This window comes from Cheilinus undulatus, linkage group 1, assembly GCF_018320785.1.
Source record: "Cheilinus undulatus linkage group 1, ASM1832078v1, whole genome shotgun sequence".
NCBI classification, from domain to species: domain Eukaryota; kingdom Metazoa; phylum Chordata; class Actinopteri; order Labriformes; family Labridae; genus Cheilinus; species Cheilinus undulatus.
Genome location: NC_054865.1, coordinates 22,290,869 through 22,318,216, shown reverse-complemented (window position 1 = coordinate 22,318,216; position 27,348 = coordinate 22,290,869). Strand labels below are relative to the sequence as shown.

General features: G+C 38.4%; 1 protein-coding gene across 1 annotated transcript in view; it reads right to left on the bottom strand.

The window, feature by feature from the left end:
• The window catches only part of itfg1 (integrin alpha FG-GAP repeat containing 1), a 279,079-nt gene that overhangs the window by 184,674 nt on the left and 67,057 nt on the right, over positions 1–27,348 (bottom strand). The window contains exon 8 of the mRNA XM_041793923.1: positions 20,445–20,526. Coding sequence (XP_041649857.1) covers positions 20,445–20,526 — 82 coding nt within the window. The remainder of the gene's footprint in view (positions 1–20,444; positions 20,527–27,348) is intronic.

Here is a 27,348-nt window from a genome sequence, read left to right as displayed (position 1 = left end):
TGGGTGTTTTATGGTTATCATCGGCAAGACTGTTGTCTGATGCTGATATGATCAGGAGAGGATGGGGATGGGAAGAATGAGCTGCTGGATACAGGAGCAATAACTGTGCGTCTGTGGAGCCTAACACAGCTCACAGCATACTGGGTGCCCAGGACCTGGTGGACTAGTCCAGACCTTAGGATGGTAACATGTGGGGTCAGCTGGCCAGAGCAGTACCTGATCTGCACCAAGGGGGATTTAGGATTTAGTGGTTTTGGATGGGAATACACGATATCATTGGTATATCGGTATAGGCAGATATGAAAATTTCTGCCGATATTTACAGCTGACATATTGGCAGAACATATAGAGAATATAAATCATGAATCACCCTTAAATATCTGCAAAAAGTACAAATGCACCTTTAGGTATGGGTGTTACACCAAGGAGGCCCATTGTGAGCCTTGAACACTTAAGATTTAGGCCTCAAACGTAAAACAACCACCAGACTGTCTTTTTACCCTCTCCTTTCTCAGTTCTGCTTGACTTGTCTCTTTAGACTGGAGACATTTGATGTTTTTCACAATAAAAGGTGTGAATATGCCGTTATCCTATAGATAGGTCTACCTATGGACTGAATGTAAGAAAATCTTATCAATTTAGTTAAGCACCTACTTTTATTAAAATCCTTCCCCCACTAGGTTTTAGAGGTACTTTACTAAGTTCTTGCAAACCTTTAAACTCAGCAGATCTCATCTTAAGCATCAAACACTGAAATGCAGCAGTACTGCAAGAACACTGAGTGTTTTAGTTCAAGGAAACATATGGACATTGGTTTCAAACTAGCTTCTTAACTTTTGTTGAGATGAAGAAACTTGAAAAGTGACTGTGAGGGCAGCATTAGAATATTTTTAGCCATGCAGATAGGGACTCTGATGTGCAGCTGGTGAGGTACATTAAGGAGAGACGCAAGCAAGCAGGCGGACAAATAATGACAGCTGATTCAGTCCTACTGAGGTTTTCACGTCACCGTTCTGTCTCTAAAGCTTTCTGTTAGCTCTGCCTCACACACATCATGTTCCCTCCCTCCGTCCCACCTGTCCTTTCCTCCATGAATACCTCCTTTCATCTATCCTTTCATCTGTCTCTCTTCTATTCCCGTTATGCTCTCCTTCACCCATCTCTTCTCACTTCCTCCTTCCCGAGCTCACTCCTCTGTCCCTCAACTTCTCTCTCCTTCTATTACTCCCTTCCCCACCTTAACGCCTCTGTTTCTCAGTCTCTCTCTCCTCCTCTTTATTCTCTCCGTCCTTCCCTCCCTCTTGCTTTTCATCTCTCCCTCCCGCTGATGTACGTGGTGTGATGGAGATTGGCTGAGAGAATCGCAGGAGGAGGAAACTGCAGGTTTGGGTTGAAACAGAGAGAGAGGGCGGGGAGGATGGGGCCAAGGAGTGTGGAGAGAAAAGGAGGGAAAGCAAGCGAGGACAACAAGATGAGAGAGAGAGAGAGTCGACAGAAGGAAACACAGAGACTGTGCAGAAATGCGTTGTGGCATATTGGCATTCATGAAGTACAACACAGCAGCAATAACAATGCAAATTATAAGAAAGACACACAAACGCACACAGTGGGCGGCAGGCAGGCAGAAGGCTGAGTCTCATTACAGACCCTATGGGCTGCATGCTTCTGTGCCTGTATGTGCATTTCTCTGTGTGATAAAGGTTCATAGAGGGGGGTGTATGTGTAGGATATGACATTGGTCTTGTCCTTAGGGAGGACAGTGAAGCAGAAAAACTCAGGGTCAGAAGAAAGAAAAAAACATAAATGTCTACATAGACATTGCAGTTTTCAGCATTCAGGAATTGTTTTTCCAGACCTGTAATTATTTCCACCAGAGGTCTACATGTCTTTCCACAACAAAACTCACTGGGCTTATATTGGATTCACCTGAATGCACAATATACTGCCTTTAAATAATCTCTCTCTCATAAATCTCTGACTAAAACCCACTGAATGCAACAGTCTGGAGCCAAAAGATCTTATCTGAATAAGGTAATTATTTAAAATGCTCTGGCTACCTGGGCAGGGGAAGGTGAGGCCAGCATGAATCATAGATTACAGAAAAGCTGCAGTGTTTAGCTTTTTGTACATCTGCCATTTAAGCCAAGAGCTAGCATCAAATCTCAGAATGGACATGTAGGGATTAATAATACCTATTTCAACATTCAGAAAGTCTTACATCTTAAATCTGGACATAATTGTTTTGACATTTACAATAAAAACAAGTCCCTCCAGGATTTTGTAGGCTTTTTATGCCTGATTTTGCAACAACATTTTTAAAAGTTGGGATGTTTTCCCTTTTCTTTTCCAATATAGGGTATATACAGAAAATCTGGCATTGAATTCAATACTTTAAGGCAGTTTTTAAAGACCCTTTTCATATAGTTTAAGATCTATTGTATCTTCAATTTCCAACCTGTTATGACACAATTGTGTTTATGTTTAGTGAGACAAGAACGTGACAAAAACAATATAAAATGTCAGTAGTATTAATTTTACTTTAATATGTAAGTTAAGCTTTCTTGGATCATTTTTAGATTAGACTATAACAAAAAAGAATCAGATACTATAAGGTAGATGAATGGAAGGTCCAACGTTTTAATGAAGTGGGGTAAAAGTAGCAATCCTAAAATCTGGAAGTATTTGTATACAAGCACTGCTGTGAAAGCTAAAAAAAAATGGACAGACTCCAACTAGGCATTCAAAAAACAAAATAAATTAGAAAAAAAGTATAATTGCCAAGTTCAGGATACTCTTGACCTTTAATACTAATTTTACAACACTGATGTGTCAGTGATCATTTTACTGTTGCAGCTGATGAACCATATATAACAATAATGGAGTACAGTTGAGTTGAATTGAGATGCTGAGCCATTATGCAGTTATTTTGGGGGAGGGGGTGCCCTTTTCCAGGCAAATTGGTCTTATTGCATTAAACATCTAATGATGAGGACAGTTATAGCAGTAATTGTAAGTGGTAATTGCAGTTGTGAGTGGGGGTAGGCAGCACACGCTGTGGTCTCGGAAGAATTAAGGTCAGATCTGACAGAGTTTCAAAAAATGTCATGATCAAATCGAAATATAAAAACAAAAACAAAAAGACAAGGCTACAACCTCTTTTGATGAATAGGCTGTCAAAAAAAATTCTAAATTTAAGACCTTGCAGTATTGCATTTAAGACTTTTTCATACTTATTAAAAGCTTTTTTTTGGCTGAATTGATTTATCAAATATTAATAGTTTTAAGAACCTGCAGAAACCCTGTACTGAAGTGAGTGGATTTTTAAGTACAGCTGCAACTAGGTTTGCATAAAATTACCAGCAGGTAGTCAGTATCTGCAGATAATAACTGAGAAGTTAAGTATCTTTATCTGCAGATATTAAAAGTATGCATACATTTCCAGCTAATATATGAGCTGTAGTTATCAGCAGGATGTAGAAATAAGTTAAGTGGTATAAATCACAGTCAGTGAACCTTCCCCAGCTGAAAGTTGTTTCTTTCTCAATTCTCACTCCTTAGATTTTGTTATGGACATTTTAGGTGTGAAATACAGCTTCATTTGTTTTATCACTTGAAAATAAACAGTTTTTTTTTGTTGTTTCATATACTTTCTTTTCAGCAGATTGTTACAGGGCTATTTTAGCTCTCAACATGGAAGATGAGGATTGGATTGACTGTTACTGTTAAAATACATTTCTCATAAAATGTAAATGTTAGTATTTGAGAAAGATTACATATATTAGTGGTAGAATAAAGTGTTGCTTGTCTTGTCTTACTGTCACAGGCAGAGCCAGGTTAATTCCACTACTGGTGTTCCTTAAAATAAAAAGGTGTGTATTTATTGGAATCAGTATGAGCTGAAATTGGTCTGAAAATACAAACATATTGGATATCAGAAAGAACCCAATTTTGTGCATCCCTCAGTGCAACTATTGGTCAAATTGATCAGCCTATGGGGATTCAAAAACAGACTGAAAGGCTGTGGAGAATGGAGAAGACTGTAACATGTGCAAGAGTTACTGAAATGTAACATCTTGACTGAAAAATCTGTAAAAGAAAAGAAAACAAAATGAAATGACCATAAATTACTGATAGGAAACCACCAAAAGTATAAGAAAACTTGATTAATGAAAAATTCATTTTACCGTTTTTCACAACTCAACAGCTGACCCACACCCACACACTTGAATGAAACTGGTCATTATTTTTGAGTTTAAACCCAACCAAATTAAAACTGAGTGATGACCGATGCCTTCTAAAATGAACAAGGCTGTGGATGTGCAGGTGAGCTTTCCCAGCTTTTATCTCCTGTCATGAACCGGCCCCAGATGGATGTGTGAAACACATCCATCTGGAAAACCTCCGATAGACAGTGTTTGGGAAAGGGCAGAGCCTTTGAAAAGAACTCGGAGGGTGATTAGATGAACATTCTGTCCGTCACATCTTTACAGGCCAATCAGAGCAATAAAATGTGATGCCGTAGCTGCTACCGAGGTGCACCGCTACTGAGGAATAAACTCCATAGAGAACAGCATAAAGCAAACCAGTGACCATAACACCAAGTTTGTGAATGCTCCGTAGCTTAAAGCAGAAACAGACAAAAAGCGGCCATGTAACTTGTTTATATTGGCTCATGAAATTGTGTGATAAAGTTTACAGTGCAAAATGCAAACACAATATAAAATATGAATCAGCTTCAATCACAAAATTGGCTTGAAATGCCATTTTTTAATGTTTTAGATCATATCACATATATGAGACACTTCATTGCAAGATATTCAACCTACTGAGTGATGGTCTATGGGAGAGCTTTCTGTAGCAAAAAGTGGACAGAGTGAAGGCTCTGCAATCTCATTTAACAGTGTTCTTAAAAGCCTGTCTTAAGCACAGAAACACAACAAAGAGACCTTTGACTCCTGTCTTTTGCATTAGAAACGAAAATCTTTGTTAAATATCAAAATGTTGTTTTGCAACACCCATTCAATACACAAGAGCAGCACAATGGCATTTAAAAATATATTCAGAAATAAAGTGCTAATTATTGTGTAGATCACTGTGGGTGGGCCTCTAATTGAGAGAACAACTTATGCATAATCATTGGAATAAGAAAGAAAGAGACGCAGGTTCTACCTTCAATGAAAATGAAGGACACTTTTGTGTCAGATGTACCCTGCAATTTGCATTCAATTGCATATTAAAATGTGCAAATTAATGTCGGATTTGAAAACTGTAAACCCAGGAGACTGGGTCATTTGCATAAAGACTGGAATACTTCTAAGTGCGAGGGATATCACAAAATGGTTCTTGATTAGAAGGGTTTATTTTGCCAAGTACCATATTTTTACTTCATTAATGTAGCCCGTAGAGAGGTCTCTGATAGAAACAAAGATGTCTGCAGTTATGTGATACTTCCTCGACAGCTGACTCTAATCTGAGGTTTCCAAGCGTCTCTCTGGTACCTCTGTTTCACAGGTAAACCACTTTCTGCAGGTCTCTGAGACGGAAGGAGAAAGTGTGGGAGAATATGAGACTGAAAAGCAAAGTCAGTGAGAAAACAGTGCATTGGTTGAAAATATGACAAGACAGCCAGTGAGAGACAAAGGAACACAATGAGAGGTTAAGCTTTAAAGAAGTAGTGTGTAAAGTGTGCTGTGGTCGAAGAGAGAATGAGTCGTACTAGAAGAAGTAGAAGAGAGGTTGGACGTCACAGAAGATAATAAGATGAGTGGAGAAAGAACGCCTGAGGGAAGAGGAGAGAGGAATAGTCTTTCCTGTTAACATGCTGCCTTACCTGCACGCACATACACACTCACACATTCACAGCATGATGACAGCCTTTCGGATTTTAAATATCACTTCCAAACACATTCCTGTCTCACAGTCTGAAAAAAATCTCCCTATCTCAGTGAGCCGCCGGTCGTGGAGCGGCCTCTCTCATTCCTACCTGCAGAGAAGCTGGCTGACACGCTTGCATGTGCGACTTGGTTGTGCTTTACCTAATGATGAATTATGCATCTGCCGCTGTCACTTTGAAAAATGCAATTACCTCAGTGATAAGGCAGATGGGCCTGTTTTGTCTGGCATATGCTGTGCATCGACTACGAGGCTAAGCTGTAAAAAGAATGGCTAGCATACAAACGTAGGTGTGTGGAAGATTCCTTTTTCCATCAGGTCACACACACATGCAGTTGAAGGTAAACATGAACACAGCTGAAGTTTGGCCAACATGTGCTGTCTGTGGAGACAACTCAGCAGTTCAGCTGATTAGTAAAACAAACACAACTCGTGGATCCTAATAACTGTTCCTTTAAGTTCTTTATAAGATTTAGCCTGTTGGACATATGCAATCCATTGAAAGGTCAATCCTCTATCTGTAACTTTACTGAGGTTGATTGTATTACAGGTAACAGAAAGTCCTATGCAATGGCTGGAAGAGAAACTTGATATTAAGTCAAGGATCTGTGACGTTAAAATTAAAAATGACTGCTCATAGCACCAAACCCACAGCTACAAAGGAAAGAGGTCAGCTGTAAACTAGTTTCAGAATACAGTACATAAAAGTTGATCTATGGCAGGGGTGTCCAAACTAGGAGCTGGGACCAAGTTTTGGTCTATTAAAATAAGTGTTTAATTGGTTAAATAAAAGTAAAATTGTTTCATTTTTATTAAAATAGAAAAAGCCTTTCATTTTTACATGAGCAGGGTCCCCTCCATGGACTCAAACATGTTGATTTTTTGCATTTTTCATGTTTCTACATTACCATAGAAGGGTTCAAATAATTGATACACATTTTTTTATTCCACTGGATGCCACAGTTATCACCAGAAGCGACCATCATAATTTGGAATCTGACTGTTTGATGTTACCAATACTCCCAATTTTACTCACTGCACCTTTAAAATAGGAGTGTTTGTGTGTATATGTGTATATGTGCACTCAGCTGTATCGTTTTTCTTAGTTTTGACACTAGATGGTGCTGCTGTGGTAATTCTGAAAACAAACAATTTGACCAAAATAATCCATGAATAAAGGCTCGTGATGGATGATGCAAATAAACAAGACAAAATTGCAAACAATACTGAGAATTTTGTCACACGTTTCTTTTTACATCATGAGTGACACTATTTTGCAAAGAACCTATACAAAAAAAAACATTCATGCTTCTAAAGTCTGCAGGGTTAACATGACCCCCCTGTAAATTGAGAAACATTGGAGCAGAAGATCAAATGAGGTTTCTACCTCTGTCTACTGCCGTCCATGCATTCCCACAAAAAAAAAAAAAAAAAAAGAAAAAAAGAAAAAAAAAAGCATTGGTGTGCAAGTGCCGTCAGTTAAGATGGTGGCATAAATGGAAACCATATTCAGAGGTAAAATAATAACATATTGATTCATAATGCCCAGTTGATGAAAACAAAAGTATTACAGCAGCCAATAGCAGTGCTCCTTTGCAGTCCTCTCTGCTCCGTCTCAAGGTCTGAAGTACAGCGCATATCACTAATAATTTTCCAGCACCAAAAATTCCTATAGTCAGGCCCCTTTGTCTAGTTTGCACCCCAGTTTGTGTCTAAATGTGAAGAGCTGTAAGCATCGCCATTCTCTGCTGCATGTAACGTCATTCTCATCCTAACCAGTGGCCAAGCCAGCGATAGCCGGGGCCAACCAGGGCCATTCTGAACCCTGATCAGCTGGCCCAAACTCCCTGACAACGATTAGCTATTTCCACACAATCCCATTTTCTTTAAGAATATTCACTACAAAGCACATCTTAATCTATGCTGGACAGATTTTACTAATCTTAACACACTGAAGGTATGTTGTGTCAAAGTGGCCCTCAGTGAAAAAAGTTTTGACAACCTGGTCTATGGGTTACATGGTGGTAGAGTGGTTCGCGCTGGTTCCCAGCTTGAAACTGGTGACTCTAAACTGTCTTTCAGTGTGAGTGTAAGTGTGTCTGGATATTTGCATTTCAGCCCTTTGATTGGCTAGCAGCAAGTCCAGTGTGTACCCTGCCTCTTTCCCACTGACATCTGTGATCAGCTCCAGCCTGTGCTTCCAAATAAGACTGGCAGTATAGATAATGGATGCCTTCAAAATTGGTCTACTTTCATTTGCAAAACAAAGGGACTCTGTTAAGAAAATATACAAATTAAACAAAATAAACCTGCTGAAATTGAGGTTTCATAGTTTTCAGCCAGTGGGAATAGATACTGCAGGTAAAAATGCAACTTAGAGGGGCTCTGAATGTACAAAGAGAGAGGAAGCCATGGTTTGTTTTGCAATACTGACAAAATTCACAGCTCCCATGTTTAAGACCGAGCAGCAACCTTGGGAGCTGAAAAAATGAGGCAAATGCAGAAATTAGGAAAGTAATATCCATAAACATTGATACATTAATGAACAATGCCTACTGAATACAATAAAATTAGTTCAAAAGAAATCAATCCATAGTAGCATGAATCTGAATGTGAGGGTTCAATAAGCTTTATGCCTTAAAAGAAGGAGGCTGGGGTGGAGGAGGTTAAGCCTTGCCAGCAGCAGCAGCTGCAGCATGGTGCATCAGCATTAATGCAAGCTGGGATTAGTGAGAAGTTATTTAAATACACTGCTGTGTTGAGAGAAAGAGCTGTGATTAGCTGTGACCTAATGCTGGGCTTTCATTATAGTTGTACTGCACCACCGATGACCTGTCTGTTCTGTTGTTCTATTTTGTTGTAAAAAGTAATAAGAAACAGTAATAAAAAAAATAAAAAGAGAGAGAAAGAACCCACAAACATATGCAAAGTTCATTTCTGCCAGTTTCTAGGCTGGCCAAAGTCTGGTTGAGACAGCATTTCAAATATGATGACCATCATCTTGGGCTTAATTACACCTTACATCAGGTTATATCACTCAGACTAAACCAGTGTTTATACACCGTATGGTTTAAATGATCCCTTTGAAGACAATTATACAAAAAAAAAACTAAATCACCCACAACAAGACAAATGAAAAGACTGACTGAATCTTGGAAGTCTTTTAGACTTTTTTAAGTGTGTGGTTCAGTTTCAAACCATCATATGCTGTGTTTGGATTAATTCTCAACCAACCATTGGGGTGGGATGTACCTGCTTATTAAATTATAGCTGTTTTTCTGGTGTAACATTAATCAAAACAAATACAGTGTCAGATCCCATTTGCTGTAAAAACCAGGTGTTCCTGCACCTGCTGCATTACTATTTATACAAGCCTTTTTTAGTCATTTTTTAAAAAAGGGTCAGGTCAGATGAGGTTAGACTTGAACTCATTCACCTTTTCTGCAACTATTCCTCCCAAAACACAGAGCACAGAAAGGTCATTGCATGAAAATGTTAAGATTAGATTTAAAAAAATCACTGAACTGATCTCTCCGTAGCAGAAATGATAAATTAGTCTCCAAATGCAGCATGCTGGTACACATGAAGCACAGCAGGAACTTAATAAATGATTCAACTCCCACACACTGACGTAATTAATCAAGATATTATGATCATTAATACCATAAAAAACAAGAGTGAAAGTTATATTTGAGCTTATTATAATTGCTGCTGTCATTTTATCTTACTATGGATTTAAAAAAATGCATTTGTAAGCGATAGACAGCAAAAACACATACGTATAAGAATGCGGACAGCTGCTGACATAAAGATGTAGAGAAATGAGTGGGGAGGGACAGGAAGTGAAAGGTAAGGGTAAACGAATAGGGTGAGAATTGACAGTGTGATGGGTGATGAAAGTAATTCTCACTCCAGATCACACAGGGATGTGAAGCTACTCAATGCCATATCTCATCCTCCTCTCTTCTTTCCCTTCATTCCCTGCCATCTTCTCCTCCTCCCTCTAGCTTTGTATTTTTACCTTTTTTCTGTCTCACTTCATGTCATCTTTGAAGTGCGCGATTATCCTTAACACTCTGACACATCTCCAGTCCATCTCCTTTCTTTCAATCGGCCTCCTGGTGGTCGTTTCATTCAGTGTTTTACTGCAGAGCCAAGACATGCTTCTAAATTAGCCTTTGGAAAGGACAGTAAGACAGCCACATGCAGAGATACAAACTCACCATGATAATAATAGAGAGGCTGATGCAGTAGGACGACTTTTAAGTAGTTTGGCTGACAAAAAGGTGAAGAATAGAAGGAATGGAAAAGGGAACACCTAAACAACTGTAACAATTCAATGCACTCAATAAACAGTGACAAATTTAGTTCTGACCTTTTGATAACTGTCAGAGAGGATTTGATTCACTTTTTCTATCCAAGAAGGTGCATTTTCTGATGTTATATTGGATTTAATTTTCCACTCTCAAGCATTATCTCTATTTCCATAAATGCATTTTGTTGCACAGTTACCACGACTTAAACTCCATTGTCTGAGACTAATATGTGGAGTAAGGACTTTGTGGAAAAAGGCTGATTATACGCAGATCACAGAGGTAAACAGGCAATTCAAAAACAGCAGGAAGTGCCACAGAACACTTTGCTGAATCACAAAGTTTCAACAGTATTGTTTTCCATGTGTTATAATTTTTGGAAAAGGGAATAAATGTTTGAATACACCTGCCATGAAAATGCCTTTAAGCCTTTAGTGTGCATACCTACTGTGTGCATGAGTGTGGCACCAAGTCTTTAAAATGGTCACTTGAAGAAGTCCTTATGGCTGTTGCTGAAGGACTTCATCATGTATAGAAACTAAATTAGATTTAGGCAACCAAACGTTAACCATGCTTGGTATTTCCATGATTGTTTCACAAGACTTGGCCAAGAAATATATAGAATGTTTATCAGCAGCACATGTCATAACCTTATTTGATGGTGTCAAATATCACAGAGTAGCAATCCATCAGAAAATTTAAGAATGCTCTCAAAAAGCAAAAAGACATGCTGACATTATGGTCAAACAAAAGCAAAGTTTAGGGGATCACCTTACTCCGAAGGCTTTGTTTTCTTGGGTCTGTTATTCAAGGGATCATCTGATAGGGCAAGGCAAAAATACCAACAACAGGTGGAATAGGCTCCAGCACCCCTACAACCCCAAACGGGATAATGAATGGATGGATGTTCTCAGTTACTTTTTCTGTACCAGAATGCCTAATGGTAAAAGGACAACATGTCCTGCTGGAAAATATGCCAATTGCTCATTAAATGACAAATAATTTCATATTTCATTTTTTATTTCCTAAAGAAGCATTCTTTACAGGTTGCAAAGTTGTAATATAAACCAGCAGTTATTTTTCTATGACGTATATTGTTTTGTGAGAACATACTCCTTCCTGCTCAGTGCTCAGGTTTATTGATTTAAGTAAGCATCATATGGCTAATTAAATATTCATAATACCAACATGAACAACATAGGAGTTGACAGACTAAACTCTATGCAGGAAAATCGGCAGTATGGGAGGATTTTGGACCAGTCATGAATGCAGCGAATAATGAAGCGGAAAAACAGAGGATTAAAGAAAGCTTAGTGACACAAACATTAAGAAGTAGCAGCTGAGTGAGGAGACTGGGTTAGACCCAGAGATAAAGCCACACTGGACTTCAAAGAGTAGGTAAATCTACCTGTGGCCAATTCTCAAAAATGTGGGACTGTATTTAAAACAGATTCGAGTCACGCAGGAAGGAACAGAGTTTTTTTTGCTGTGGAGGACAGCACAGATTTGTTTACATGAAGCTGGTTAGCATGATCAGGGCTATCCAGGCTAACAGCATGATCAGGGCTATCCAGACTAACAGCATGATCAGGGCTATCCAGGCTAACAGCTTATTAGGATCAAAATCGTCAATTAGGTAAGCGACAAAGTTAATTTAAAATGCAGAGTTTTAGCTCAGTGTTTGAGATTATTCTGCTGCTGGTTAGCAGTTTGGTACAACAATTTTTTGGTGTTTTCTGTGTAGATTATTTGGCTGTTGCACGCTGCTAATTGTGGCTAATGAGCTAAGGGCTAACTGGAAGCTAACGTGAAGCTACGTGTTTAATGTGTCAAATGCAACAAACGGCATTATAAGGAGCAGCTGGTCACACTTTGTAATCTTTTCAAATTGACTTAGATGCAAATAAGTGAAATAATGACTTTTCTCAGTCATTTTTAAGTTCCAGTCATGTGTAATCTGTGTTAACAGATAGGCTGTAATGACAGGATGGACAGCTCGGATTAAGGTTCGGGTCAGTTTTTACTGTTTTGGAGTCAGGTTGGGTTTTGTACAGAAATATGTCTTGCTTATGTGAGACATGATACTGGATCACAGTGTTTGTGTTGTTGTCTGTTATTGCTTTTAAATGCAATAATTTGTAAAATATAACTGAAGTCATAGCCCTCCGATTACTGTTCCCATGTAGTTCTGTAAAGTTTTTTTTCCCAAACATCTCTGCTGCTGTCACAACCAGCTGGAAGTAGTAGACACCGCACTTCCACTGCAGTAATGGCGGCCGCTCAAGATGGCAGCGCCCACAAATCAGCAGTAGTACTGGTCTACATTCCCACAACTAGCAATTAACAAATGGCCCAAGCAGACACCAAACTGTAGGATGCAGTGCACAATCCAGACCAAAACAAGACACCTACGACATTGATCAGAGTGGTCTATCTACCGCCAGCAAATAAAAGCAAAGATACTGGATTATTTCTTAAAACACCAGAAAGTCAGAGGTCCGATATGAGTGTGTATAACAAGGTAAAATACAGAAGCAACACCGGTCTAATTAGCAGTTAGCAATTACAGCTAGGCTCAATGAATGAACTGAACTGAATGATGCTGTAGGGTTAAAATTTCCCTCAGTTTTTGAATGAGATCTAGAAGACCTTTTATAGATTTATGCTGTGCAGCATCTATCTATCTATCTATCTATCTATCTATCTATCTATCTATCTATCTATCTATCTATCTATCTATCTATCTATAATGAAGAGTCAGAGATCCTGCTTGCTGATTTTGATTAATGCTGCTCATTCCTCACTCATTAGCTCATCACTTGCAAACAAATGGGCTCATAGTAAAGTGAAACCAGAGTATTGTAACATAAAATTAATATAAAACAACAGCAAAGGAGACAACAGAAAGGGACATTTTGAGTCTAACAAGTAAATAGTATTTGCATTAATTAATAGCTTAGTGATTATAAATAGGATATTTTCATTTACTTCTCAGATCTTTGAGGAGCTTAAATTAAGCGATTTAAAGTGTACGAGCCTTAAAACTATGACACTTTGATGTTATACTCTACAATACAGAACAGTTGTTAAGAATTCTGTTCAAGACATGTTTATATTGACATAATTAATATCCCAAAACAGTGCATACTGCGATACAAATCATAAGGGGAGGCTGTGGGAAATAGCCAGCTTTAGTTTCAAAATCCTTGCCATTATTCATTATTTGCAACATACATCTTCATAGAGCAACAGCTGTCTTTTGAATACATAATTGCACTTTTACCCTAAACTTCAGCTGGGCAGTACGATATAAGAGAAGGAACACAGAATGCTTCAGGCTAAAATGCATCAATTTTGGACTTGTGGCATTGAAATATTTAAAATGTTTTTACCTAGGAGTGCAGATTTTCTTGAGGTTTGAGTGCATTTCTCGTCAGAGCTGGTTTCCTCTGAGTCAAACTGAGTCTCAGGTTCGGCTCCATTGATTTTATAACAATCAAAAAGTCCACCTCTGCTGGCACAGAGCAGCTCTTTACAGAATAGGACAGAGAAATCACTCGAGTAATAAAAGTGTAATTTAGATTTCCCTGTATTCACCCTTCAACTATTGCTTGTATTGGATGATAACATTCTATATAAATTGTTAAAAGAACTACGTATAAGATATTAAAAACTTTCTCTTTAGAAAGTTAATATATATATATATTTATATATATATTTTTTAATACTCCAAAACCTTAACATGGAAAGTGATTTAAAAAGTTTGAAAGGGTAGAAGAGGGTCATTACAGAGTCCTCTTCTAACACTGCACTAACAGTGACATCAGAAGCTGTTTGGATAAAGAACAGAGGGAGGGGAAGGAAAATGAGTATGAAAAGCGAGAAAAGCCGTAGATTTCAGATACACAGTAGATCAAGAGGAATAAAGATAGACAGAGACAGCCGAGGAGTGAGGCAGACAAAACGGAACAAAAAAGAAAAAAAACATTAACATCCTGCAAGGCATATCTCTCCCAGAATTTGGCAGATTATTAGAAGCGTGACCCTCGGAGGCTTCAATCCCTGGCTAACGAGGGAAACATCTTAAAGTGACATTTCCCAGCCAGAGGGAGGCGAGGAAAAAAGAAGGAAAGATTAAAGAAATGAAAAAGTTTTTCTCCATATAAGCTAGCGATCTAAAAAAAAAAAAAAAGGTCAACACATCCAGAGAGGAAGAATTTAACACACACTGGCTGGAAAATGACACACAGACCCCCTCATGATGTACTCACAGGCCCCTACATGAGTGTATAGGTCATTTCCCCTCTGGTTCATTCATTATTGCCAGTTTGGGGAAGGAGAGGTTTGTTCACTAAATATTTGATGGACACCCCTAGCTGTGATGAGATTAACAGATTAATCATGCCAATAAGGATGTGTTTATCAGTTTGACACTCCCTGTGCGTTTCTACGTCAAAGAGCTTGTGCATGAGTGCCACATGAGCCCAGATGTTAATTAAAAAAACATCAAAGTAACGACAGGGCACAGCTCAAACTGAGTGATAAGGTCACAAAGGTAAAGGGAAAGAAGAAGTCAAATTCACATAAAAAATATTTTAGGAAATAAAAATGGTAAAAGAGCTTTAAACCAGAAAATGCCATGTCCGTCTTATAATATTAAATTAGATTTTTATAGGAAATAATGAAAGAAATGCCAATTCTGCACTGAAAAAATGTCTGAAGTTATGTATCAAAAATTAAGATGCATTTTCCGGTGTTTCTGTGGAAGATTCTTTTGATTCAAAAAAGGTTATGAGCCTGGTTTGGGTTTGACTGTCGTAAATCAATACTGCAGTGGGAGTACAAGATCAATATGTGAAAAGTCTTGCCTGTGGAACTCACGCTGGACCCTGACATGGGTTATTTCAGACTCAAACTAGAACTTTGTCTGAGGAAGGCTGAGTCATCAAGTCATAATGAGCTGGTGCTTCCTGTTTGATGGATTATGACGCAAAGTTTGTTTAAAAAGGGTTGGACAAAATGTTGGTAGATGATTTATCAATTTCCTGATACAGATATGCATCACATATACTGCATCTTATTTGTGCAGGCATTGGTGAAACATCTGTTTAGAGATGATTAGTTATACAGGAACTGGCTTTTAGAAAATTATCTCATTTACATTATGAACGCATGCTTAACTTAGGTACTGGTAACAAAACAACTGCAGCAAAGAGAAAAAGAGGAGTGAAAAGGAGATTTCGAAAAAGACAGGCTTACATGACTTTATGGTTTCAACTCTTATGAATATGGGTTGATTAAAATTATTGTTAATCACTAAAAAAGTCAAAAGACGCCATGGATGACTCAGAAAATAAACTTCAGAATAAAAGTACAATGTGAATACAAATGTAGCTCAAATATGTCCTTGAAAAAAATGAGCTTTTACTTTGAAAGTACACCGGAAGAGTCAACGTTTCTACATTTCACGGAACGGATGTTGACAGACTTGGCAGGATGCTTACTGAGTGCTGTTTATCCATCCATGGCTCACAGAGCTCTGAACTCTCAGTTATCGTGTCTCAACAGTAAATTATGCTCCAGGTTTATTAGAAGAATTAATCAGTTCAGTTCACCATTCATCTACAATGAGTGCATTTAGATACAACACTGCTGTCAACTCACACAGACTGCAGATCAGCTCACCCTCCACCACACATCCTACATATTTCAAAGTATCTAAAGTTAAATGAATAGTCCCACCTATGCAGGTAGTCTACAGCTGTCAGAAAACAGGACAGGCTGTATACATGGCACAGTACCGCGTTTTCTTATGGAGTTCTCCAAGTAGAAAAACATGTTTCTCAAAACTGGGATACTGGCATATTGTGGTTTCTGAAAACGTAAAGATGCACAAACAGAAACCAGGATAATCAAGTCCATGTAAACAAAGTCATTGTAATGGATCATCTCGTGACTGTATTGCAATCACACAGAATCATTGTACTGTAATATTATTTTATTGCAAGCCACATACTGAGTGACCCATCACAATGCAGTACATCACACTGCATTGCATCGTATCGTAACACATTCCATTGTAGCAAGGAATGCATTCAATTAGTGGGCTGAATTCTTGAAGCTGGATTTCTAGGTAGTCAGATTCAGAATTACAAGTAAATCTAATATGAATATTTTATTATCATTTTAGGCCCCCAATACCAATCAAATTCTTTGTCTTAACTGTAAAGCAACCCCCACCCCCTAATGACCACTGCCATGCTGCCAGTATAAACAACTGTGAAAGAATAGCAACGATACCACCTTGCAGAAACAGCCTGATGTAGCATTATTTTGATCTGGGCATTAAGTTGTCCAGAGGCAGTTTCAGTTTAGACTAATATATAACTGAAGCAATTAGTGACTGTGTTTGGCATAGGAATGTGGACATTAACCTGCAAAGATGATAGAAGGCTGGCGGTGCCTGTACTGCTAACGTAAGCCACATTCTGTAAATCAACTTTGCACAGTTGCAGAGAAGTTGGTTCAAAGAATGTGACTTCTTCACTTCAGATCAGTTGCTTAAACACAATTATAATTTGGGTTTAATAGAATGTGTATACAGCATTCTTCCTTATGCATAGAAATTGAATCCTGTTTTGTATAATTTATGTTATGATTTTCATTTTAAGTGCTTCATGTGTATGTGTTTCTAAAAATGCCTGCTCAGGGACAATGTGCAAATTAGTTTAGACTTCAGACACTGTGCTTTTTGGCATCAGTTTCATGCTTCTTACTTGTCCGTATACAAATAAATATCAAATACAAAAAGGAAAAGTACGGTCACATTTAGTCTCTTACAAAGAAGGAATAGTCTCTATTCTATTCAGTGAAAGCACTGGGAAAACTTTAAAGAATGTGCTTATTTGAAAGAAGATCTAACATCCCTGCTCAAGGCTCACTGCTAAAGAAGATACTGAATTCTCATGAATCATTGTAATCAGAGAATCTGCTCTCAGGAGTGAAGAAAATCAGCTCAAATTGTTTGCATTTGGTTCAACTTTAGTGAACTCTCAAATTCTCACCATTGCAAATTGTCTTGACAGGCTGACCTTTGAGGAAATTTAGAGCCGGTAAGTCGAGACAATGAGAAGCTGTCCTGGCTTGTTAGCTGCACTGTAGCCCCCACATTTCTTTAAGAATTTTCTGTCAGATAATAACAGCTCCATGAGGCATGGATTAGACAGCAATGTGACAAGAGATGAAGGTTCAATAAGGTGTATTTTGCAAGATTATGAACTGACAGCTTGGGTAATTATTTCTAACCACTTTGGTTGCCAGTTAGAGAAAGTCGGCCTTGATGTCCCCAAGCTTCAGCAAACACGTGTTAAATAACCATCTCTTTTACTCTACTGTGATATGACTAAGTCAGTGTACTGACTTTATGACTCTTTGCTAACATTTTGAGACAGCTGTTTTTGGCATGTAAGATAAAAATATCTTGCCATTTTCAGAGAACATGTCCAGTAGTTGACACTTTTTTAGCTAAAGACCAGGTGAGACCTTACACCTCCCCTCCTCCCCAGCTTTCCCTCTGTTTTACTTCAAATACCACCCATTTGTAGGCCTGATCTCCGTTCAGATGCAGCCTTAAGTTCATAAAGATTTTATTCTTTTAAATATTTTAGTCCAAACAAAGTTTTGGTTCTTCTGGAACTGGTCGGTCTCTTCCACCACAGCAAACAGCTGGTGAGGGGGTCCATGTGAAAATAACAAGAATGAAAACAAGTTTGAGACTCTATGCAACACATAAACAAAATCACTATCTTGTTTGTGTTTAGCTAAGAACAACAACACCCAGAGGGATCTGACATCAGTCTATCTTTTTTTCAAAGTCATAAATCAATGATATGTATTCAAGTTATGACATATTTGATATCCGTTTTGTAGGGATGGGAACTGATAAGATTTTATTGATACCAGCGCTATTATTGATTCTTCTTATTGATTCAATTCTTTAACCGCTCCCTATAGATTCCTTCCTGTCAATTTTCCCTTTGGAAAAAGTAGACTATGTAGTGTCTGAGGTGCCTCCCTCCCAGCCAAAGCCCATCTGGAGTTTGCAAAAAACCCCATGTGAAAGTCAAGCTGGCTTTTATGTGTTTTGCAATGAGAAAAGGCTTCTGTCCAGCCATAATGCCATAAATCCCAGATCAGTAGAGGGCTGCCATGACGGTTGTCCTTCTGGAACTTTTTTCAATCTTCACACAGAATCTCTGGAGCTCAGTTGGAGTGAATATTGGGTTGCTGGTCACGTCTCTTGCTAAGGCCCTTCTCCTCAGATTGCTCAGTTTGTCAGGTGACCAGCTCTTGGAGTCCTGATCCTGCCAAACTTCTTCCATTTGAAAACTATGTAGGCCACTTTGCTCTTGGGATCCTTCAGTGCAACAGAACTTTTATGTAGTCTTCCCCAGATCTGTGCCTTTAAACAATCCCATCTCTGAGCTCAGCAGGTAGTTCCTTTGACCTCATGGCTTGGTTTTTGCTCTGATATGCAATGTCATCAGTGAAGCCATCTATAGAAAGTCATGGACCTTTCCAAATCCCGTCCAATCAATTTAATTTAACACAGGTAGACTCCAATCAAGGTGTAGAAACATCTCAGCAAAGATTCAAAGAAATGGGAGGAACCTGAGCTAAATTTCAAGTGTTTTTGTAAAGGGTCTGAATACGTATTTCTATGTGAAATTTTGGTTTGTTTTTTAATTATTCTAATACATTAAAAAAAAAAAAAGAAGATAAAATTCTGTTTTCACTTTGTCATAATGGGGTACTGAGTGTAGATTAATGAGAATTAATTTTATTTATTCATTTATTTTTTTTCAAATGTAGCATCAGGCTGCAACATGAAATTCAAAAAGGTATGGGGGTCTGAATACTTTCTGAATGACTGGCAGTGAAGTGGCAGTTTGCAATACACCGTGAATGGGCTGAATTTTAATTGAGTTAGGTCTAATGCAGTGTGGGACAGGGACAGCTTAACATGCTTGTGGTAATGATGTTGTGTCTTTGAACTTTATACTGGTATATACTGTAAGTCGCCCAGGTAAATAAACTACAGCCTACTTTTTAGATAAAAATAGGTATTAAAATGGCAGCTTATACACAGGATTTTATGGTAATTCTTAAATTTCCATATTGAATCTGTGATGAAGGTGATGGAATTTAAGGTACCAATATAAAAGATTCTGACAACAGGGACTAACGTTCCTCAAAAGTGACACAGTCTCTGCATTGCTCTGCCTTAGGCTCTAAATTGCTATCTATTCATCGAGAAAACCCAACAGTCCCCATGTACTCAAAGTAATTCACACATACACTGTGAGATTCCCAGTACAGCCAGTCCTCTGATTTTGGCACCTTTGATAAGCTACATGACAGCAGCACAGGGTCCAGAGTTATATTCAGAGCCATCTCCACAGCAGAAGCTCACAGGAGGAGAAAAATTATTCAGTAGTTTTCAATCCAGATATCCTCAACTGAACCTGCCTGTTGCATCACAGGACTGCTTATCAAAACTATTTACTTTCAAAATGCTAATATAAAGTGGACAAAACTCTCCTTGAGCCATGCTGAGGTGGCCGCTCTGACAATAGGAACCAGAGGCCACTTTGTGGCACACATGCTGCAGCCTGGAGATTAGAAAGCAAGCGGAGATTTGCTGAGGATAAATGTAAAGCTGAGCTGAACAATGAATACTTCTGGCCAAGATTGTTTAAGGGGATAAGCTGTTCAGAAAAATCTGGCTCAACGTAGGATTGAGTTTGTGTGTCTGCAGATGTGTGAGCACATGTGAGATTAGCCTGTGTGCTAAAGGGTGAGAACTGCACTATGTATGCATGTGTCTGTGTGATTATATGGAAAGTGGTGAGATGAGGACACTGTAGCTAAAATACCAAAGCTAAAGACTAGACAGTCTTATTTGGAAGATTTTGGATGTACACAGCATGAAAGTAGAGGGAGCTTAAGACTCACACAGAAGAAAAGATCAGACGCACACACAGTTGGATGCTAAACATTTTGACTAAACTCCTACCCGGTGGAGACATCTCTGTTTAAGCATAATGTGTGTACTCACATGCTGACTTCCAATTTTTTACCTTAAAACTATACATTTATCCATTAACAGTCATTTATGCTATACAAAGTAAAAAAAAACATTCGTTAATCTGTATCAACATAATTGTCCTTTATTCTCACCAAAGTCGACAAAGGAGGACTGTCCAACAATCTTGGCAGGTGGCTCTTCTGGAAAGAGATCTGCTCGGACAAAGATTCCATCCTAGAAACAGAGAGAGAGAGAGAGAGAGAGAGAGATTATTCAGGGTTAATAGTCATGAATGCAAGAGCAGCCCTGAAAAGAACCATGTTGGCTTAAATGTGGTGTATGAAACAGGTCTAGAAGTTCTGGCGTGAGACTTAAAGACAGACCACAGGTACATAACCGTTAACATAATGGTCAGGTATATGTTTCACATGGAACATGGCTTTAATGGATACACCAGCCACCATGTATGTGAGTTTTCTGTGTTGGTGCATGGCATGAGATTGAAAGACACAACAACAATGTTAAATTTATGCCCTGAAAAATAAAGAAAAAAAAAAACAACAAAAATTACAGCAGATGCTAAAACACTGCAGCCAAGTAATTTGTAGTAAATATAATTAGCAACCAGGTTTCTCAGATGTTGTAAAAAAATCAATGTAAGTCTTTGAAGAAATTGTTACAATTTTACAAAAAAAAAAGTTTTAAGTATAGAGAACATTTTGTTAATCTAAATTCATGAAAATTAAAGCATATTACATTTTCAAAAGAAAAAAAAAATCATGTTGGAGCCATAGAAAGCCATGAAGCTAAATTACCATCATCGTCATCCACTGATTAAAGCCAAAACTCGGCTGTTTATTTTCATTATGCATTAATTACTCCACTGTTACTTTAAGTATCAATTAACCTGGCTATTATTTTCCCATTTACCTTCCTAATTGATTCACAAAGCAGCATAAAATGGTCATAGTAATTTCCTGAACATCCTTCACTCCAGGTCTCCAAATTGCTTTGAAAATCATCCCGAACAGTCCATTAAAATTTGGATCATGCAAATGGACATAAAAAGGCAATTGCTGTTTTCCTACCTCAAATTCTTCTTAAGCAATTCACAAAATTTGATGAAGGACATTTTGGTGCTCAACTCTGCCAGTTTTGGGGTTTTGCCAGATGGTTGAATTAACTTAAGGGCTGCCAACACAAAAAAAACCTTCTAAATATTCACGTGCTGAAAATGTGAGGGACCCAAAATGTGATGACAAACAATGACACACTGAACAGTTTTGTTCTGATAGTGTGTGTAGAGCAACAATATCACCAAACAAATGCATAAATGACAGTAGTAAAAATGCTCCAAATTTTTATACAAAAAGAAGTTTTAAAACTTTCGATAATTTCTAAAAGATTAAAAACAAAAATGTGCTGGAAATTTTTACATTAGGAGGTTCTTTTTCTCCAATTAAAACTACTTCAATCAAAAACATCTTTACAGATCCAGTTCCATGTTAACATTGGAGCCTATCTTTGATATCACCAAATTAAATACAAAATGCAGTTTCTAAATGATGATTTTATTTATTACGGGGGAAAAAAATCCATACCTATCTGGTCCTGTGTGAAAAAGTAATTTCCCCCTGAACCAAATAACTGGTTGTGCCACCCTTAGCGGCAACAAACAAACAAATAAATAAAATCCTCATTTAGAAACTGTATTTTGTATTTACTTGGGTTGTCTCTGTGAGATATCAAAATTGGTTTGATGATCCAAACATTTAAGTGTGATAAATATGAAAAAAAAAATAGGAATCAGAAAGGGAGCAAATACTTTTTCAGGACACTGTATAGTTTCTGCCTGTATTTATACCTTTTACAGGTTGCCCCCTACCTTCATAGAGCTCCTTTTTAAGGATGCTCCACAGGTTGTCATTAGGGTTGAGGTTAGGTGATGGTGGAGGCCACACCATGATTTTTTTTTCTCCCTTTATGCCCACAGCAGCCAAGGCCTCAGTAGTATTTTCTGCACCATGAGATGGTGTGTTGTCTTGCATGAAAATGATTTTACTCTGGGCATGGTTCTTCTTTTTATACCATGGCAGGAAACGGTATTTTTCCTAGGTCATTTTGATACCCTCAGGCACCTTTAAGGTGCCTACCAGTTCACACCTTATGATTCCAGCCCAAAACGTCACTCCACCTCCTTACTGACATTGCAGCGCTGTTAGGACATGATGGCCATCCACAAACCATCCAGAACCCCATCCATGGAAGCGCCACAGTCATCAGTGAATAAAACTGTTTTAAAATTAGTCATCATATATTTTTGAGCCCACTGCAATCATTTCTCCTTGTGGGCATTGGTTAAGGGTGGATGAAATACAGCTTTGCACACATGAGCAAGCCTCTGGAGAGAATCCTGTATGAAGAGGTTCTTGGGACTCCAGAGGCACCAGTAGCTTCAAATACCTGTTTGCTAGTCATTAGTGGATATTTTCACAGCTACTCTCTTAATATGATGAATTTGCCTTACAGAAACTTTCCTTGATAAGCCTTTTCCTGAACAAACCTGCTTGCACTCTAAATCACACACAAATCTTTCCAAAGCATGATAATCACTGTGTGTTTTTTGTGAAATATCCAGTGTTGCCATACCTTTTACAAGATACTGCATTAATTTCATGTTTTTCACCTGCAGAAAGATCTTTCTTTTGAAGAAATCTGCGACTTGCTTAATAATGTGGAACAACCTCCTTAATTCGTTTCCTTTTAATTAGGCTCACCTGGCAAACTAATGACCAAAACCTGTCTGACAGTGATGTCAGTGATGGAAACTGACAGAAGAAGCAGAGTGTATGTTTAATATTGTATATGGTTATTTTGAAAACACATTAAACTAAATTAAATACCACCACACAGTCCTGGACTTTATGACTGGAAGTCTTGATCAGAACTTTGGAGTGGATGAAAATCATAATGCCAAGCAGAAAAAAATGCTAATGATATTTAACTATTTGTTACTGAAAAATCACAGAGAAAAAAGAAAACTCCATGAAGGAAGTTGTGGAAATGGCGTGAACATGGACTGCTTATGTTACAGTACAATCTGTAACATGTAAAGTGTGAAGTGCAGAGTGCTACTACAGAGTGCTGTACTTGTACTCCTCAGCGTTAAAAATATAGACTGCATGCTAGGCTGTCATTAGGGTTCCCTGTAGGGTTCCTCCTACACAACAGGATATTTGATCATGGCTATGGATCATAATATGCATCATGTTAAATATTCAAACATTTGAAATCGATGAAGCCACAGGTAGTGTATTTACAGAGCTGGAAATCGGGGAAGGAGAGCAGGAAACGTGGGAAAGGCCAAAGGTCAGACTTGAGCCCAGGCTGCCCTTTTGGGAGACAATAGCCTCTGCTCCTGGGGTGAAATCTAAACACTGGGCTATCTGTGTCCAGGTAAAATCATTCTTAACAGCTCAAACATCGGCAAAATGTAGAGAGGCAATCTGTACAACTGTTTTAAAAATCAGGAGTTTGCTTACATTTGTTGAAAAATGTGGAATCAGTCCCAAAATAGACTTGTGTATCTTACAGCATGTACCCTGCAGTAATCTGAGTCAGTTTGGTAAATTTTTTTTGTAATATTAATGTAATGTGATGTATAAATGAAGAAATCATCAAATCCTAAAATTTGAAAGGCTGCAAAGGAAGTAGTCAAGGAACTGTGCTTTTCAGGAACAACATCTCGCTGCAGCAAATCCTGACATGACCCATCACTGCAGGTTTGTGTGATTCTTGATGACACTGGCATAATCGGCTTCATAGAAAACAACAGTGGGAGTGTTAAACACAAACTAACACCTGTGTCTGGCACTTTTTATAGGGGTGAGGAGAGCAGAGGGGCCATAAGCATACTACTGGGGGTAATGTGGGTCTGTATGTGTGCCTATGTGTGTGTAGGAGCAGATGTGATGCTGTGCAGAGGCAAACTGTTGCCTGCTGATACCAACATTACTGATTTATGAGGAGAGGCTAGAGATATGATTGAGTCAGAGAAAGAAACATATACATTATATATAAGTGTGTATCTGTGTGAGTGTGTGTTCTGTTTGGGGGGTATGTGTGTGGTGAAATACTGTAGTTACTTTTTGTATTTGTTAGTAACTGTTTAAATGTACAAACTGCTGAATATTTTGTTTGGTTTATGCATAGTTAAGGGTAACACTGTCTCTTGCTGTAACATTTATTCAGCTGGGAAAAAAAAGGCAGAATCAAAATGATAAAATCAAATCTTAGGAAAAAATGGCTCTGACATATTGCTCCATATTGTAGCTACAGTATTATTTAATAGCGCTGTGTATACAGATACAGGGTTGACAATATTCTACATTGTGATATATTAGAATACTAAAAGCTCTATTACTTATATTACAGTGCCTTTAAAAAGTATTCACAAACCACAAATTCTCTTTCAGACTGAGGTCTGGGCTTTGACTCAGCCACTCCAGAACATTCACCTTGTTGTCTTTAACTGTTTCTGTGTGGCTTTTGCTGTATGCTCTGGGTCATTATCTTGAAATCTTCTCCCAAGTTCTCAGGGATTTTCCTGCATTTATTTGACCCTCTACCTTTACAAACCTTTCTGGGCTGGCTGCTGAGAAGCATCCCCACTGCATGATGATGCCACCACCATGCTTCACATTGGGGATGGTGTGTTTGCGGTGATGTGCAGTATTTGGTGTTTGCCAAACATAGTGTCTTGTCTGATGACCAAAATGACTAGTAAGAAGCCCAGGACAGAACCCTGGGGAATGCCAGTAGAGACTGGAAAAGGGAAGAATTTTAATTTAAGTGGAATGAATGAGTGTGGCAAAGAGGTATGATTTAAACCAGTGCAGGGGCGATTCTGATGGAGGCCAGTCTGTCAAGGAGGAATTGATGGGAGATGGTGTCAAAGAAGGATAAAAATGGTTACAAGTCTGGAGTCAGCTGCCACGAGGAGAAGCTACAGTCTGGGTTTGATGCTGAAGAATAAAGCAGACTTTACGTGTGACACTGCATCTGTTATAGTGTTAGGTCATTTGTGTCTCCAGATTGGCAAGTATTTGACTCTTGTGTGCCATATTTTGCAAACTGCATAGCTCTTGTCCAAGTCTTTACTGCTGTCTTCTTTTTTGAAAGTCAAAATTAGTCCTCACATCAGCTCAATATGCTGCAGGAGTCAGGCTTATCTGTTGGGATTCAGACATTCTGCTGGCTAACACATGAGCTAGCAGCATGCTCCAGGACAGTGCACCTTTTGAGAAGTTTTGTAATAAGAGAGGATAGAGAGTCAAATGGCTGAATGGCTGCTGTAAACTAGAGGTTGGTAGATTAAATACAATGCAAAACTGATGCCACAAATGTATGTAAAATATAAATAAACACTGGTACGGATTTTAAAAGAACTGACACAGTATCATGCCATGAATCATCGCAATGTCAATATCAACATTTTGTCACACTTCTATTTTTCTAAGCATGTCATGAAGTAATAAATCACAAAAGGATAAAATAGAGAATCTAGAGTGAAAAGAAACTACATTTAGTATCCCTTCATTTTAATGCTGCACATCTTTTACTGGAAAGAACTCCAAGAATTCGATAATTCAATATGTTACTCCTCCCCACATAACAACATTGGACAGCTACGCCATTTCTGTGACACCAACATTGAAATGCAACACACTCCCATAATATTGATTTTCTGTGTACAGGAACTCCACAACAACAAGAAGATGAAATGTTGCCAACATCCACAGCAGAGTTAGTCCTTGTTTGAACTGAAACTTTCTCAAAATGAACAAAATAAGACATCCAGCTAGCACAGTGAGCTCTTCTGGGAATGATACCCAGATAATCTTACAGACTTATGGCAGCATATAAGTTAAATGTGGATACATATCAGAATTTCTAAAGGTACTGGTAGAATAAAGAAGTTGACATGAGTGAGACTTAAATGAAGCCTTATATGCAGAGCACATTTTGTCTTACTGTAGAAAACCACAGGTGTTCACTACTGACGTTGACAACCACTCTATTCCCACTAAGCCATGACAATGTGACAGTGTGACAGTGAGCCAGCAGCTTTATGCAATTCAGCTATCAATCATTTAAATATTTACACCTATGCTTTCTCCAACAGTGACATGTTAAAATGTCAGCATAAAAAAAATGCCTATTTCGGCCATTTTTAGGCATGTAAATCATCATGTTTCCTCAGACTGGAGTATGAAAAAAGGAAGGGAATGTTGTTTAGCCCTCTGGAGCAGCTGTGGGTCCAATTCCTCCAGAAAACTGACATGCAAGGAGCCCACTTGATCATCTTAATGGCAGCCTCATACTCAGTCTCCCACTCCGCCCTGAGACATTTAGATTAGGAGGCTAATGAATGGTACTGCCAGTGTGATGGTCCAGCAGATTAATGATGGTGTGGACTCAAGTTCTCTTTAGATCAGTTAGTACATCAATATTTAACATCCGAATGGGGTCTGCAAAGCTGCTACCTCTTGATTGCAACTCAAAGTACCGGAGGAGGCCTTTTTGAATACTGGTAAACGCTCTCATAATTTGGAACCTTGCTGATCTTCCTGCAGCACAGAAATCTTTGCAGGAAAAATCTCATTTTATCAGATTTTTATCTCTGGGAGAGGAGAGACAGAAACCATGAAAAGGAGGGATTTTATCACAGAGTGTATAACATATTGACGTGATGTCATAGCATCATCGTGACATTAGATGAAGACATTTAAAGCCGTATGATGTTAGTCGCTATACAACTGTCACACAACGTTTGCTATCACAAACAATTTTTTTCCGTTACCTTATTATGAGACAAAAATATGGGGTTGAGGTGGGACTTATGCCTCCTGGCAAACAGGTACAATGCATCCATCTGTCAGCAGAATTCTTGTACCGCTTCAGCATCTGCACCATTGGGGCCATGGGGGCTGAAGCCAATCCCAGCTGTCATTCCACAAGAGGCAGGGTACAGAGTATACCTTAGACTATTTGCCA